The sequence below is a fragment of the Ranitomeya imitator genome, chromosome 5 (genome assembly GCF_032444005.1).
Source record: "Ranitomeya imitator isolate aRanImi1 chromosome 5, aRanImi1.pri, whole genome shotgun sequence".
In the NCBI taxonomy this organism is placed as follows: domain Eukaryota; kingdom Metazoa; phylum Chordata; class Amphibia; order Anura; family Dendrobatidae; genus Ranitomeya; species Ranitomeya imitator.
Genome location: NC_091286.1, coordinates 5,478,859 through 5,497,101, shown reverse-complemented (window position 1 = coordinate 5,497,101; position 18,243 = coordinate 5,478,859). Strand labels below are relative to the sequence as shown.

Below are 18,243 nucleotides of genomic sequence, written 5' to 3'. Positions count from 1 at the left end.
ACTGGCACACAAGCCCAAAGGCCAATATTAATCTCCCACTGATTGATTTATTGATTTTTTCAGGTAGAATTTAGAACCCAAATAAAGCAAAAAAATAAATAGGCTTTCTATGGCCCACAATTGGAGAGAGAGAGAGAGAGATGGCACACCCAGGAGTCAAGACTGGCACTCTAGCAGAAATGTCAATCTTAATCTCCCACAAAAAAAAAAAAAGGAACTGTCCTTCAATTACTATCTCCCTGCAGTAATCTCAGCCAGGTATGGCAGGCAGCAATAAGGAGTGGATTGATGCACAAATTAAATAAAAAGTGTGGACAAACAAAAGAGATAGCTGTGCAGAAAGGAAGGAACAAGAGGATTTGTGCTTTGAAAAAAGCAGTTGGTTTGCACAGCGGCGTACACACAGCAATGCAGCTATCAGGGAGCCTTCTAGGGCAGCCCAATGAGCTACAGCGCTGAGGAAAAAAAAAAAAAATGTAGCTTCCACTGTCCCTGCACACCGAAGGTGGTGTTGGGCAGTGGAAATCGCTACAGCACAAGCGGTTTGGTGGTTAATGGACCCTGCCTAACGCTATCCCTGCTTCTGACGAAGCGGCAGCAACCTCTCCCTAAGCTCAGATCAGCAGCAGTAAGATGGCGATCGGCGGGAACGCCCCTTTATAGCCCCTGTGACGCCGCAGACAGCAAGCCAATCACTGCAATGCCCTTCTCTAAGATGGTGGGGACCAGGACCTATGTCATCACGCTGCCCACACTCTGCGTTTACCTTCATTGGCTGAGAACGAGTCAATACTAGTAGTTAGAAATATGAAAAAAGACTTTATTAATCAATTACATAAAATCAAGGATATTAAAAAGAGCACATTCAACAGAGTAACAAATGTCCATATAGGGTTAATGACAAAAAATCCAACTCCATAAGTGGGACAAAGATGCACAGAATATTTTGTAACATTCGCTGTGGTCACCAGAATGTGTTATGCACACTGTGACTAATAAGTAAATTCTGCAATGCTATGGTTCCGCTAGAGTTGCAGCAAACTTGCATATCCATGTGGATGCTAATGACCACTAGCGTGTACCCCAATAGCGGTACAGAAAGACCCAACTGGGTCCACTCTAAATAGTCCCAGTGATACATGTAATACAGACAGCAATGTAAACTATCATAACGTGTAATTACCTTTTATATCGCCCGGCATGAGTCCCAGCACTCACTCCCCGACGCACGTTTTGGTAACAATATTCCTTCTTTAGGGGGCGTGGCTTATGGGATAGAATGTCCCATCCTATATACCCGGCATTCGAGATCATCTGATCAGGAAAGACCAATTGGAGGGGAGTACCCCATTCCCAGGCTACAAATATGCTGTCTGCTTTCCTCCTCTGGCACAGAAAAGTGCGCGGGAGCCCACGCCATTTTATTTTTTTCAAAAATAAAACATTGTTCATTAATCAGCCTTGCTATTATATAGCTATGGATATATCCATCTCATTCCATCTATCTATCTGTGTGTGGGTTGGACAAGAAATGACATCACAAATTTTTCTTCAATAATAGATCTTTATTTAACTTTCAAAAACGCATACACATCCGGAGCAAAACTGCATCTGCGTTTTCTGGCAAGAGAAGACTGCACAGAAAATTCCACAGGCAAATCTGCAATGTGTGCACTTACCCTTACAACCAACATGGTGGAAAGTGGAAGCTCGCCCCATGATGCCATATTCACTGTGCGTTGTGTGACCCGGTTATGAGGCTCTCGTGCTTTTAACATTATTTTGTATGTTCAATAAAAATTGTGTTCACTTCCTTTGTTCTGTTCTAGGTTTTGAGTTTAATGGGTCATTAGGGCATTTATTTCCATTAAGTCTTTTTGAAGAGCAATCCAGTACAAGATATAGAAGTGTTATTTTTGAGGACGTACTTTATTGATTTAATAGAAATCAATGAGCTGGAGAGAGATGACTGGAATGTTAGGAGTTAACTAATCTCTATCAGGTTCTGTTGGCTAAGTTCTTGGAAACCAGCTGTACACCACATAAGATAAAAGCTCTGACTGCAGGAGAATTACAGCAGATAGAAAAAAAGGTCAGTTGCAAACTTGCTTATTTTAATTCTGTCTAACTGAAGCAATTTAAGAACATGACAACACCCCTTTAAGGCTGCCTGAAGATGTAATTAGACAAGTGGTTTTACATTTGATTGCTCGATCTTTTACCATAGTCAGTGATTAGGACTGATTGTTCAGTGTAAATAGCCCTTTATGTAAATGCAGACACCTTGCATCTGTTCCACACAAAAATGCAGCCAAAACATCAGCACCAGGCAGATGGCCCCTCCACCTGGCCGCAAGAGTCACACAGTCCCTATACCTGGCTGCGCCAGTCATACACCCCGCCAGTCACACGGCCTCTCCACTCAGCGGTGCATGGTGCAGGAGACCTCCATAGCTCATGCCCACATCTTGTCGTCACTGCGCTCTACTATTGTACGGAGACCTGCGCCGAAGACCTCTTCTTGTAAGGCCTCTTTCACACTTCAGTCTTTTTGTTTCAGTCAAAAGCTGTCGTTTTGCGATAAAAAAAAACGGATCCAACACATTTGCCCTCTGGATCCGTCATTTTCTCATAGACTTGTATTAGCGACGGATGGCCTCACGTTTCGTCCGTCGGAATTTGTTTTATCCGTTGTCTGGAGAGAACAGACAAAGTAGCATTTTTTGTCTACGTCGAGAAGTCAGACAACGACAGATCCAGCAGCATCCGTCATTGGCTAGAATGGAAGCCTATGGCCGCAGGATCTGTCGCTGTCCGTCAAATGACAGAATCCAGCAACGAATTCTGTCTTTTTTTTTTTTTACACTGAGCATGCTCCAAATCTGTATTTAGTAGCCAATTGGCAGCCCCAAATCTGCCATGTGGCTTCATTCCTCAGTGTGCCAGCAAGAAGCATACAAGCAACCTGCCTGATGGATAGATGCATAGATGGCCACAATATTTGCTAGAACTCCTTCCATTTCTGCCACTTGCTCTACAACCTCTCAAAGATGGGGTGTTAAAACACATTATATAGGTTTCCATTATTTTCCAGTAGCCAATCACGTTTGGGAGCCTCCCATTTGGAGATATGAAGAAACGGAAGCGATGAATGCAATGGATCCGATTTTTCGATGGATCCATAGAAAAACCGGATCCATTGTTTCCCTTTTTCACGGATCCGTGGCTCCGTTGGATTTTGACTGATGCCAGAAGAGTGAAGTGTGAAAGAGGCCTTACAGGAGGGGCTGGTATGGAGTAAATGTTGCCCTGGAGAAATTATTACATCATATAAATAACCTGCAGATTTTCTCGCTTAACGTTTCATTTCAATTTTGTGGAAAGTAGAGAACAAAGCAGCGACCCCCAACAGCAGCAGAAAAACATAAAATCTACAAAAGCAAAATGGTCCTGAAAGCCAAAATAGTGGTGCAGTTATGTCACATTTCCATCCCATCCTCACACTGCTCGGTGCAGAAGAGACGCCACATAGAGACGCCAGAAGCCCATGAATAATTGATGAAGATTTCTCCAGAAATAGCAGATGAGAAACGAGACGGAGGAGACTGCCAGGATCTGAACTGTGCGGAGAACAACGTCACATCACGGTAAAGAAAGTGCAGAGATAAGTCTGAAAAGGACCCAGAGCGCAAGTCAAACGCCAGATGAGGACCCGGCGCGCAAGCCAAATGCCAGATGAGGACCCGGGACGTGAGCTAAAAGCATCAGACAAGGACCCAGGATGCGAGCCAAATGCCAGACGAGGACCCGGGACGTGAGCTAAAAGCATCAGACAAGGACCCAGGATGCGAGCCAAATGCCAGACGAGGACCCGGGAAGCGAGGCCAGACGAGGACCCGGGACAGAAGCCAAACGAGGACCCAGGACGCGAGCCAGAACGCCAGACGAGGACCCGGGACAGAAGCCAAACAAGGCCCCAGGACGCGAGCAAGACGAGGGCCCAGGACACAAGCCAAACGAGGACCCAGGACGCAAGCCAAACGCCAGACGAGGACCCGGGACGCGAGCCAAACGCCAGACGAGGACCCGGGACGCAAGCCAAACGAGGACCCGGGACGCGAGCCAAACGCCAGACGAGGGCCCGGGACACAAGCCAAACGAGGACCCAGGACGCGAGCCAAACGCCAGACGAGGACCCGGGATGCGAGCCTAACGCCAGACGAGGACCCGGAACGCAAGCCAAACTCCAGACAAGGTGATGATTTTTCCACCGTTCAGAAGCGGTGTTTTCCACGCTGTCATGCATATGACAGCGTGGCAAACACTGGGATGTTCAGGCTCCTCATTCAAGTAACTGTTCTACCAAACCCCAACATCCAGGTGTCTGCCCATCTGTAATACAGCCCTGAGTGCCGTGTATCTAATCCCCATCATGGGTGGTACATATTAGTTCTGGTGTCCAATGTTACAAATTCTTTTTAGCACCACTTAGTTCTAGCATCTCCAGGTTCCATGGGGACAGCGCTGTTCTGTGCCCACTGGACTTTTTACCACCCAATGCTGGGACACACACTGTGTAAGAACGTGTACAGACAGTGCCTTATCTCAACTGTTGCCATTGGTCGGGGGCACCAGTGTCAGATCAGATTTTCTTCCTTGTAGCAGCCCCAGAAGAGGCAAAGGACGAGGCACAGGGAGAGGCCGGAGCCCCAAAAGAGGGAAAACGAAGAGACATGGGGAGGCCAGTGCCCCAGAAGAGGCAACATTTAATAACATATCTATGACCAAAAAAATACCAAAAGCAGAAAAAGAGCTCCCATGACGTCCCAGTGATCCCGAAGCGGCGCTGTTCACACCTGGATTAGGCAATTCAGTTCCTAAATTTCATTCTAGAAACAGAAATTCCTGCAGAGAAAAAAAGCAGTTACACAAAGAAGGCCGCCGTCCTGCGCAGAGCCACATTATTAAAGGACAGACCCCGTTTTAGTCTAAGGGTCCTCATGTCGCACCTGTAGCCGTCATAGGTCAGTCCTATCCTCTGCACCAATCACATTTCTTTTTTCTTGGAACAAAAGGAAAACTAAACAGATCCGAAGTGCAGAATTATGTGGAAATCTCAGTTGGGACGGCGATGCTCACTGACGCCCGTTCACTCGACGCTCACACCGACCCACGGCCTCCTGTACACTAGACGCTCACACCAACGCAGCCGTACGTACACTTGACACTCAGGAGGGCGCCTGCACTTGCTGCTATCAGTACAATATGAACAAAATCCCTTTATCCGAGTCCAATAAATACACTACCAGCGCCCTATAGACAGCCATGTACCGGCCCGTGGGCTCTTGTATCATGTAGGAGACATGCAGATAACATTTCCATACACCACAGAAGAGTCCAGATAAATGAAGCACAACGGACCCTCACTATAGCAGCACACTGCCCCCTGCAGGAAGGATGCGATTCTTGGCCATGGAGGAGACCACCATATTCACTTCTCAGAGGATGAAGATGCTGAAGGCCACAAGTGTCACGGAGGTGTAAGGATTGTAGTTGAGGTAGAAGTTGGGGGTCCAGATACAACTGACCCAGGAGGACTGACCGCCCTGCTCATCAGAGCACGTCCTTGTCTGGTAGCTGGAGGCTGTAGATAAATGACGCGGCTGCCCGGGATATATTGGGGTCTTTGCCCAGGATACACAGAGGTCTCTGTTCAGAGCTGCGAACACAAAGGTTTATTGCACAATCAAGAGGAGACCCAGGAGGCCAGTGACCGTCCATCTGCATCTCTGCGCTCCAGAACAAGATATTATGGAGGGGAAGGGGTCGTGTGTCTCACAGCAGAGACCATCTCCTCCCCTGTTTGGAGTCGCATAGAGGGGTCCTTGCGCGCTCAGTTCTGAAACCCTTTCAGCGTGACTGGAGCCTGAAACCAGATGTAGTCGTCGTTGTGGTCCGGGGCGCTGCGGTCTGTGGTGCGCACTGCTCCACTGCTGGACAGTTTGATGGTCAGCGTGTGGCCCCTGGTGGGAATCTTATAGTTGAGTTTGGGTCTAAACCAATCAGCGGCACAGTCTCGATGTCCCTGCACCATCAGAACCAGGCTCATCAGACCGGAAGAGCGCAGCTCACTGAATGGGTCAGCCAGAAAAAGTGACCGGAAGAGTTGGCGGAGACAGGGCCGGTGACTCAGGCTCTGCTCGCCATTTCCCACCTGGATGTCCTCCATGTCTATCACATACAGTTCCTTAGGGCTGACCACAGATCCTCCCAGCAGCAGCAGAACGTGGGGCACAGAGGTCAGCGTAAAGAAGACTTGAAGCTGAGACATTAACTCCGCCAAGTCTGAGAGCGCACGCTGGCACTGACGGGAATCAGACGCCTCCTTCATCGGCCGTCTCCTAACCTCATCACCATCCTGGAAGAAGAGAAAACATAAGTGGAGAGGAGCCCAGCGAGGAGGGAAGGGGTGGGGTCGGGGGGGGGACGACGACCACGAGAGGAGCCTGGCGAAGAGGGAAGGGGGGGTGACCACGGGAGGAGCGTGGCGAAGAGGGAAGGGGGGGGTGACCACGAAAGGAGCCTGGCGAGGAGGGAAGGGGGAACCACAAGAGGAGCCCGGCGAGGAGGGAAAGGGGGGGGGGGGGGGGGGAGAACCACAAGAGGAGCCCGGCGGGGAGCGAAGGGGCAATCACAAGAGGAGCCCGGGCTGGAGGGGAATGTCTATTGCTCCAGTCCCTGCCAGCCAGCAGCCTGAATGGTATCTGAGTCATTCTATATTCGGCATTGAATCCTGCATATATCTATATTTGTTAGCCATCTTAGTATGCAATTGTTTTTCTTTATAGATATGTAACTCACTTCTGCTTGTCCTCATGCAAAGAGATCACATAACTGTTTGAAAGCGGTTTATGATCCATGTAGACCTGGACTTTTGTTTATCTGTTCACTACATTTATTGTGTCCTGCTGTCTCAACTGAGTTAGATTGATTGCTAACGAGAGGGAAACCAAAAAAAAAAAAAAAAGTGAGATCTTAGAGCTAGCCTTCTATAAATGTAGACATACTTTGGGGAAGCATTCGTGCACTATTATTCGTGTACTTTTATTCAAAGTACTTTTTTCTAAGTACTCGCAGTTATAACATGGCAGACAGGGCAGGAGTCAGGTAAGACAATCTAAATCTATTCCCTGTTCATTTGGCACAGAACAAATACTCACCATATGTATTTGTATATTCTATATCCTGGCTGCCGCATTCACTCACATTCACCGCCCTTGCATTAACTCTTTTCACTCCATCCATATCGGCCTCTCTGTCCTTCCCTCGCCTATGTATAGCACTCGTGCTCTGTTCACATTGCTCAACAGCACAGATCCATTCAGTCCCACCATCCAACACAAGAGACGCTCTCACAAATCACTTCACCATCTGCTCACTCTTTCTATCCTCCTCCTAGTCGCTGGAGACATCTCTCCCAACCCCGGCCCCCCCATGTTATAGCCAGTCAAACCTCCCAACTGCTACACTCAGAAACCCCTCTATCCTTATTAATATTCCATGCATGCCTTCTGTCTTTTTTAATTGTGCCCTTTGGAATTCTCGCTCTGTGTGTAATAAACTCTCCTTCATCCATGACTTCTTCCTTTCTAATTCTCTTAATCTCCTGGCTCTTACTGAAACCTGGATCCAGCCGTCAGACACCACCGCTGCTGCTGCTCTTTCATATGGTGGACTACACTTTTCTCATACCCCAAGATCGGACAACAGAGCAGGTGGAGGTGTTGGTCTGCTCCTTTCACCCAAATGTACCTTCCAAGTTATCCCCCTAGTGCCCTCACTTGTCTTCCCTTCCTTTGAGGTCCATGCTGTCAGACTCTATATCCCCTTCTCCATGCGAGTGGCGGTGGTGTATCGTCCTCCCGGCCCCTCTCATCAATTCCTGGATCACTTTGCCACCTGGCTTCCACACTTTCTCTCCTGTGACATCCCCACCCTTATCATGGGTGATTTCAACATCCCCATTGCTTCTCCCCTCTCCCCATCTGCTTCTCACCTTTTATCTATAACCTCCTATTTCGGCCTCTCGCAGCATACTAACTCTCCAACGCATGAAGATGGAAACTCCCTCGACTTAGTCTTCTCCCGGCTTTGCTCAGTGGATGATTTCACAAACTCCCCCCTCCCGCTCTCTGACCACAACCTTCTTTCATTCTCTATCAAGAACTGCCATCCCGCTCAGGTCAACCCTACTTTCCACACTTATAGAAACATACAGGCCATTAACACCCAGAAACTTATGAAGAACTTGCAGTCCTCATAGGCCCCAATCTCCTCCATCTCATGTCCTGATTCTGCATTGAAGCATTACAATGAAACCCTGCAAAGTGCCCTGGATGAAGCTGCACCTCCTATACATAAAACAACTCAGCACAGATGGCAACAACCGTGGCACACGCTGCAAACACGTTTCCTGCAACGGTGCTCCAGGTGCGCCGAACGTCTGTGGAGAAAATCTAATCTACCCGAAGATTTCATCCATTATAAGTTCATGCTAAAGACATACAATTCTGCCCTTCACCTCTCCAAACAAACCTATTTCAACACCCTCATCACCTCGCTGTCCAATAACCCTAAACGTCTCTTTGACACTTTCCAGTCCCTACTCAACCCAAGAGTGCAGGCCCCAACCACGGATCTCTGCGCTGACGATCTGGCCAATTACTTCAAAGAAAAATGTGACCAAATTCGACAGGAAATCATCTCCCAATCTCTTCATACCATGCACTGTCCTCCCTCCCCCACTGCATCTAGTTCACTCTCTGACTTTGAACCAGTTACAGAAGAAGTAATCAGGCTCCTTGCATCTTCTCGCCCAACCACTTGCACCAGTGACCCCATTCCGTCACATCTCCTCCAGTCCCTTTCCCCGGCTGTCACCTCTCACCTAACAAAAATATTCAAACTTTCTCTCACTTCCGGTATTTTTCCATCCTCATTTAAGCATGCCATCATACATCCATTACTTAAAAAAAAACATCCCTCGATCAAAACTGTGCCGCTAATTATAGACCTGTCTCTAATCTTCCCTTCATCTCTAAACTCCTCGAACGCCTGGTCCACTCCCGTCTTACCCGCTATCTCTCAGATAACTCTCTTCTCGACCCTCTTCAATCTGGCTTCCGCTCTTTACACTACTGAAACTGCCCTCACTAAAGTCTCCAATGACCTACTAACAGCTAAATCTAATGGTCACTACTCCATGCTAATTCTCTTGGATCTCTCCGCAGCATTCGATACTGTGGATCATCAGCTCCTCCTCACTATGCTCCGCTCCATCGGCCTCAAGGACACCGTTCTCTCCTGGTTCTCCTCCTATCTCTCTGACCGATCCTTCACTGTATCTTTTGCTGGTTCCTCCTCCTCTCACCTTCCCCTTACTGTTGGGGTTCCTCAAGGATCAGTCCTAGGCCCCCTCCTCTTTTCGTTGTATACTGCCCCTATAGGACAATCAGTAGATTTGGTTTCCAGTACCATCTCTATGCTGACGACACCCAATTATACACTTCTCCTGTTGTCACGCCGACCTTTTTAGTAAACACCAGTGATTGTCTTACCGCTGTCTCTAACATCATGTCCTCCCTCTATCTGAAACTGAACCTGTCAAAAACTGAACTCCTCGTGTTCTCTCCCTCTACTAACCTACCTTTGCCTGACATTGCCATCTCCGTGTGCGGTTCCATTACTCCAAAGCAACATGCCCGCTGCCTTGGGGTCATCCTTGATTCTGACCTTTCATTCACCCCCCACATCCGATCACTGGCTCGCTCTTCTTATCTGCATCTCAAAAACATTTCTAGAATTCGCCCGTTTCTTACTTTCGACTCTGCAAAAACTCTTACTGTTTCACTTATTCATTCTCGTCTGGACTATTGTAACTCTCTACTAATCGGCCTCCCTCTTACCAAACTCTCCCCGCTCCAATCTGTCCTGAATGCTGCAGCCAGGATCATATTCCTCACCAACCGTTACACTGATGCCTCTACCTTGTGCCAGTCATTACACTGGCTACCCATCCACTCCAGAATCCAGTACAAAGCTACTACCCTCATCCACAAAGCACTCCATGGCTCAGCACCACCCTACATCTCCTCTCTGGTCTCAGCCTACCACCCTACCCGTGCCCTCCATGGCTCAGCACCACCCTACATCTCCTCCCTGGTCTCAGCCTACCACCCTACCCGTGCCCTCCATGGCTCAGCACCATCCTACATCTCCTCCCTGGTCTCAGCCTACCACCCTACCCGTGCCCTCCATGGCTCAGAACCACCCTAACATCTCTTCCCTGGTCTCAGCCTACCACCCTACCCGTGCCCTCCATGGCTCAGCACCACCCTACATCTCCTCCCTGGTCTCAGCCTACCACCTTACCCGTGCCCTCCATGGCTCAGCACCACCCTACATCTCCTCCCTGGTCTCAGCCTACCACCCTACCCGTGCCCTCCGCTCCGCTAATGACCTCAGGTTAGCATCCTCAATAATCAGAACCTCCCATTCCCGTCTCCAAGACTTTACACGTGCTGCACCAATTCTTTGGAATGCACTACCTAGGTTAATACGAATAATCCCCAATCCCCACAGTTTTAAACGTTCCCTAAAAACTCATTTATTCAGACTGGCCTACCGCCTCAACACATTAACCTAACGATCCCTGTGTGGCCCATTCAAAAAAAAAAAAACATAATCCGGTTCCTCCATCATGTTCTCATTCACTTTATGTAGTTAATAGCCCTCTGTATCTCTACTGTTACATACTTAGGCTGATAACTGGTTCATGCAGCTTTACATGAACACCCGAGCCTTACACTATGGCCGGTCCGAATAACTAAAGCAATTGTTACCATCCACCTCTCGTGTCTCCCCTTTTCCTCATAGTTTGTAGCTTGCGAGCAGCAGGACCCTCATTCCTCCTGGTATCTGTTTTGAACTGTATTTCTGTTATGCTGTAATGTCTATTGTCTGTACAAGTCCCCTCTATAATTTGTAAAGTGCTGCGGAATATGTTGGCGCTATATAAATAAAATTATTATTAATAATAATAATAATATTATTAGGAGCCCAGGGAGGAGGGAAGGGGGGGGGGTGATCCATGAGAGGAGCCCAGCGAGGAGGGAACGGGGGACCACAAGAGGAGCCCGGCGAGGAGGGAAGGGATAGGGGACTGGCGAGGTGCAGGGGGGTGATGGGAGATAGGAGTCGGGCGAGGGAGAGGGGGTGCAGACAGGGGAGCGGCGAGGCTACGTGAGATGGTACAGAGGAGGGGGTGGGACAGGCAGAGGGCAGTGGCTCTTACCTGCGGCCCCCCACAGAAGTGCAGCAACTGCTCATAGGGCAGGGGCAGCTGGTGGCGTTGGTGCAGGATGTGCTTCAAGAGGTCACAGGTGAAACGGCAGCAGCTTTCTCTCGTCACCATTCCTGGAAACACCACACATACATCGGGGACTTCCCTGGAGCCATGTCTGGTGCCTCGGGGTCTGCAGGACAGCGGCTGGGGGACCGCCTGCTCCATCCTTCCTGACAGAAACATAATGAAGTGGTGTGAAGAACAGTAAGTGCCCCAATAATGCAGGGGTGTAATCAGCGAGAGGCGGCATCGGGCCGGTCCTGTCTATGACTGGTGAAGTTACACAGGAGATGGGACGGCCGGTGACACCACCAGCTGGTACACACACACACACAGGAGGCCGGTGACATCACCACCAGCTGGTACACACACACACACACAGGAGGCCGGTGACATCACCACCAGCTGGTATACACACACACAGGAGGCCGGTGACATCACCACCAGCTGGTATACACACACACAGGAGGCCGGTGACATCACCACCAGCTGGTATACACACACACAGGAGGCCGGTGACATCACCACCAGCTGGTACACACACACAGGAGGCCGGTGACATCACCACCAGCTGGTACACACACACAGGAGGCCGGTGACATCACCACCAGCTGGTATACACACACACAGGAGGCCGGTGACATCACCACCAGCTGGTATACACACACACAGGAGGCCGGTGACATCACCACCAGCTGGTACACACACAGGAGGCCGGTGACATCACCACCAGCTGGTACACACACAGGAGGCCGGTGACATCACCACCAGCTGGTACACACACACACAGGAGGCCGGTGACATCACCACCAGCTGGTGTACACACACACACACAGGAGGCCGGTGACACCACCAGCTGGTATACACACACACACAGGAGGCCGGTGAAACCACCAGCTGGTATACACACACACACAGGAGGCCGGTGACATCACCACCAGCTGGTATACACACACACAGGAGGCCGGTGACACCACCAGCTGGTATACACACACACACACAGGAGGCCGGTGACACCACCAGCTGGTATACACACACACACAGGAGGCCGGTGACATCACCACCAGCTGGTATACACACACAGGAGGCCGGTGACACCACCACCAGCTGGTATACACACACACACAGGAGGCTGGTGACATCACCACCAGCTGGTATACACACACACACACAGGAGGCTGGTGACATCACCACCAGCTGGTATACACACACACACACAGGAGGCTGGTGACATCACCACCAGCTGGTATACACACACACAGGAGGCTGGTGACATCACCACCAGCTGGTATACACACACACACACACAGGAGGCCGGTGACACCACCAGCTGGTATACACACACACAGGAGGCTGGTGACACCACCAGCTGGTATACACACACACACAGGAGGCCGGTGACACCACTAGCTGGTATACACACACACACACACAGGAGGCCGGTGACATCACCACCAGCTGGTATACACACACACACAGGAGGCCGGTGACATCACCACCAGCTGGTATACACACACACACACAGGAGGCCGGTGACATCACCACCAGCCGGTATACACACACACACACAGGAGGCCGGTGACATCACCACCAGCCGGTATACACACACACAGGAGGCCGGTGACATCACCACCAGCCGGTATATACACACACACAGGAGGCCGGTGACATCACCACCAGCCGGTATATACACACACACACACAGGAGGCCGGTGACATCACCACCAGCCGGTATATACACACACACACACAGGAGGCCGGTGACATCACCACCAGCCGGTATACACACACAGGAGGCCGGTGACATCACCACCAGCCGGTATATACACACACACACACACACACACACACACACACACAGGAGGCCGGTGACATCACCACCAGCCGGTATATACACACACACACACAGGAGGCCGGTGACATCACCACCAGCCGGTATATACACACACACACAGGAGGCCGGTGACATCACCACCAGCCGGTATATACACACACACACAGGAGGCCGGTGACATCACCACCAGCCGGTATATACACACACACACACACAGGAGGCCGGTGACATCACCACCAGCCGGTATATATACACACACACAGGAGGCCGGTGACATCACCACCAGCCGGTATATACACACACACACACACAGGAGGCCGGTGACATCACCACCAGCCGGTATATACACACACACACACAGGAGGCCGGTGACATCACCACCAGCCGGTATATACACAAACACACACACACAGGAGGCCGGTGACATCACCACCAGCCGGTATATATACAAACACACACACACAGGAGGCCGGTGACATCACCACCAGCCGGTATATATACAAACACACACACACAGGAGGCCGGTGACATCACCACCAGCCGGTATATACACAAACACACACACACAGGAGGCCGGTGACATCACCACCAGCCGGTATATATACAAACACACACACACAGGAGGCCGGTGACATCACCATCAGCCGGTATATACACAAACACACACACACAGGAGGCCGGTGACATCACCACCAGCCGGTATATACACAAACACACACACACAGGAGGCCGGTGACATCACCACCAGCCGGTATATATACACACAGGAGGCCGGTGACATCACCACCAGCCGGTATATACACAAACACACACACACAGGAGGCCGGTGACATCACCATCAGCCGGTATATACACAAACACACACACATAGGAGGCCGGTGACATCACCACCAGCCGGTATATACACAAACACACACACACAGGAGGCCGGTGACATCACCACCAGCCGGTATATATACAAACACACACACACAGGAGGCCGGTGACATCACAACCAGCCGGTATATACACAAACACACACACACAGGAGGCCGGTGACATCACCACCAGCCGGTATATATACAAACACACACACACAGGAGGCCGGTGACATCACCACCAGCCGGTATATATACAAACACACACACACAGGAGGCCGGTGACATCACCACCAGCCGGTATATACACAAACACAGGAGGCCGGTGACATCACCACCAGCCGGTATATATACAAACACACACACACAGGAGGCCGGTGACATCACCATCAGCCGGTATATACACAAACACACACACACAGGAGGCCGGTGACATCACCACCAGCCGGTATATACACAAACACACACACACAGGAGGCCGGTGACATCACCACCAGCCGGTATATACACAAACACACACACACAGGAGGCCGGTGACATCACCACCAGCCGGTATATATACAAACACACACACACACAGGAGGCCGGTGACATCACCACCAGCCGGTATATATACAAACACACACACACAGGAGGCCGGTGACATCACCACCAGCCGGTATATATACAAACACACACACACAGGAGGCCGGTGACATCACCACCAGCCGGTATATATACAAACACACACACACAGGAGGCCGGTGACATCACCATCAGCCGGTATATACACAAACACACACACACAGGAGGCCGGTGACATCACCACCAGCCGGTATATATACAAACACACACACACAGGAGGCCGGTGACATCACCACCAGCCGGTATATATACAAACACACACACACAGGAGGCCGGTGACATCACCACCAGCCGGTATATACACAAACACACACACACAGGAGGCCGGTGACATCACCACCAGCCGGTATATATACAAACACACACACACAGGAGGCCGGTGACATCACCACCAGCCGTATATACACACAGGAGGCCGGTGACATCACCACGAGCTGGTATACACACACATAGAAGTAACAAAAGACTGACTGGCACATCCAATCTAGTGTGAATTCGTGCAAACTAGGAGCATCCACCTCCATATACAATATACAGAAGAAGCTGCACTGATAAACTAGACATGGAATATAGGAAATACTGAATAGCAATACGGCTTCTGGATAATAAGAGAAAATGTAGACGCTTAGAACATAATTAGGCCAATTCAAGCATGCCCAACGACAAGGTGGTCTCACGCTGCTGGGACCCTACAAGTCTAGTGTGAACACCTCTCACGTAGGGTCCCAGCAGCACCGCTGCCTCTCCCCCGTCCCGAGGACTCGCACCGCCGCCTCTCCCCCGTCCCGAGGACTCGCACCGCCGCCTCTCCCCCGTCCCGAGGACTCGCACCGCCGCCTCTCCCCCGTCCCGAGGATTCGCACCGCCGCCTCTCCCCCGTCCCGACGACAAGCACCGCCGCCTCTCCCCCGTCCCGACGACAAGCACCGCCGCCTCTCCCCGGTCCCGACGACAAGCACCGCCGCCTCTCCCCGGTCCCGACGACAAGCACCGCCGCCTCTCCCCGGTCCCGACGACAAGCACCGCCGCCTCTCCCCGGTCCCGACGACAAGCACCGCCGCCTCTCCCCGGTCCCGACGACAAGCACCGCCGCCTCTCCCCCGTCCCGAGGACTCGCACCGCCGCCTCTCCCCCGTCCCGAGGACTCGCACCGCCGCCTCTCCCCCGTCCCGAGGACTCGCACCGCCGCCTCTCCCCCGTCCCGAGGACTCGCACCGCCGCCTCTCCCCCGTCCCGAGGACTCGCACCGCCGCCTCTCCCCCGTCCCGAGGACTCGCACCGCCACCTCTCCCCGGTCCCGAGGACTCGCACCGCCGCCTCTCCCCGATCCCGAGGACTCGCACCGCCGCCTCTCCCCGATCCCGAGGACTCGCACCGCCGCCTCTCCCCGGTCCAGAGGACTCGCACCGCCGCCTCTCCCCGGTCCAGAGGACTCGCACCGCCGCCTCTCCCCGGTCCAGAGGACTCGCACCGCCGCCTCTCCCCGGTCCAGAGGACTCGCACCGCCGCCTCTCCCCGGTCCAGAGGACTCGCACCGCCGCCTCTCCCCGATCCTGAGAACTCACACCGCCGCCTCTCCCCGGTCCAGAGGACTCGCACCGCCGCCTCTCCCCGGTCCAGAGGACTCGCACCGCCGCCTCTCCCCGGTCCAGAGGACTCGCACCGCCGCCTCTCCCCGGTCCTGAGGACTCACACCGCCGCCTCTCCCCGGTCCTGAGGACTCGCACTGCCGCCTCTCCCCGGTCCAGAGGACTCACACTGCCGCCTCTCCCCGGTCCTGAGGACTCACACTGCCGCCTCTCCCCGGTCCTGAGGACTCACACTGCCGCCTCTCCCCGGTCCAGAGGACTCGCACCGCCGCCTCTCCCCGGTCCTGAGGACTCACACTGCCGCCTCTCCCCGGTCCTGAGGACTCACACTGCCGCCTCTCCCCGGTCCAGAGGACTCGCACTGCCGCCTCTCCCCGGTCCAGAGGACTCGCACTGCCGCCTCTCCCCGGTCCAGAGGACTCGCACCGCCGCCTCTCCCCGGTCCTGAGGACTCACACCGCCGCCTCTCCCCGGTCCAGAGGACTCGCACTGCCGCCTCTCCCCGGTCCAGAGGACTCGCACTGCCGCCTCTCCCCGGTCCAGAGGACTCGCACTGCCGCCTCTCCCCGGTCCAGAGGACTCGCACCGCCGCCTCTCCCCGGTCCAGAGGACTCGCACTGCCGCCTCTCCCCGATCCTGAGAACTCACACTGCCGCCTCTCCCCGGTCCAGAGGACTCGCACTGCCGCCTCTCCCCGGTCCAGAGGACTCGCACTGCCGCCTCTCCCCGGTCCAGAGGACTCGCACTGCCGCCTCTCCCCGGTCCAGAGGACTCGCACTGCCGCCGCCTCCTGTCACAAATCCGCGATCTCCGCCGTTCCCGGCTCCGATTTCAAATTCGCCGCATCATTTCCTGCTTCCCTGACTGACGTCACAGAGGGCGGGTTCTACTGCGTCTGGCTCCGCCATTTCCTTGTACCGAGCAGCAGCACAATCATTTCCTGCAAAAGACGGCGACGTCAGGCGGAGGCGGAGTCACGTGGGGCGACGTCATGCTGAGGCGGAGTCACGTGGGGCGGAGGCGGAGTCACGTGGGGCGGAGTCACGTGGGGCGGAGTCACGTGCTGCCCTGCGTTTCTCCCGGGTTGTCCGTGTTCACACAAGTTTCTTGACTTGTTGAGGTTTTGAGCAGAATCTTCCTAGTGACAGGTCATTGTTTGTGCCGCGTTTCTGCTTGATAAACCTCACAGTGTGAACGCGGATCAGTACAGAGGTCTGTTGTGACGGCATTCAGCGTTATCTCCGCCATGGTGACGTGATGGATGAACGCTCTGTGGAGACGGATCTTCTGTACAGCGGCCATGTCAGATCAGAGTCACATATCACAGTAATGTCAGTATGAGGCTCAATACCCTGATGACTAAGGCCGGGGTCCGTGCAATGTGGGAAACTCGCGCATCAATGTCCGGCGCTGCCGCCGGCTCTCAACAAATACCGGTCCTGCGTGTCGGCGACAATGCCGGGTATTCATGTGAGAGACTCGCGCAAGATTCTGACATTGCAGTTGTGTGACCTCGACATCTGACCTGACATGTCACTGACAGCAAATCCTCTTCCACCAACAGGAACTGCCGTATACTGGGAACACCCCAGAATACCTGCCGTATACCGGGAACACCCCACAATACCTGCCGTATACCGGGAACACCCCACAATACCTGCCGTATACCGGGAACACCCCACAATACCTGCCGTATACCGGGAACACCCCACAAGACCTGCCGTATACCGGGAACACCCCACAATACCTGCCGTATACCGGGAACATCCCACAATACCCGCCGTATACCGGGAACACCCCACAATACCTGCCGTATACCGGGAACACCCCACAATACCTGCCGTATACCGGGAACACCCCACAATACCTGCCGTATACCGGGAACACCCCACAATACCTGCCGTATACCGGGAACACCCCACAATACCTGCCGTA

General features: G+C 52.6%; 1 protein-coding gene across 7 annotated transcripts; it reads right to left on the bottom strand.

Moving 5' to 3' along the window:
• Positions 1-799: 799 nt before the first annotated feature.
• Positions 800-17,268, bottom strand: MAD2L1BP (MAD2L1 binding protein). 7 transcript variants are annotated; one of them, XM_069768246.1, is made up of 3 exons: positions 16,957-17,268; positions 11,354-11,574; positions 800-6,418 (listed from the first exon to the last, which is right to left on the bottom strand). In XM_069768246.1, exons 2-3 carry the CDS (start codon positions 11,567-11,569, stop codon positions 5,894-5,896), a joined length of 741 nt encoding a protein of 246 aa, XP_069624347.1. In that variant the 5' UTR covers positions 11,570-11,574; positions 16,957-17,268; the 3' UTR covers positions 800-5,893. The 7 variants fall into 7 exon arrangements, with proteins under 7 accessions (XP_069624347.1, XP_069624345.1, XP_069624350.1 ...); XM_069768244.1 differs by having other exon boundaries at positions 11,354-11,570; positions 17,021-17,228; XM_069768249.1 differs by lacking the exon at positions 16,957-17,268 and adding an exon at positions 16,637-16,799 and having other exon boundaries at positions 11,354-11,570.
• Positions 17,269-18,243: the final 975 nt, after the last annotated feature.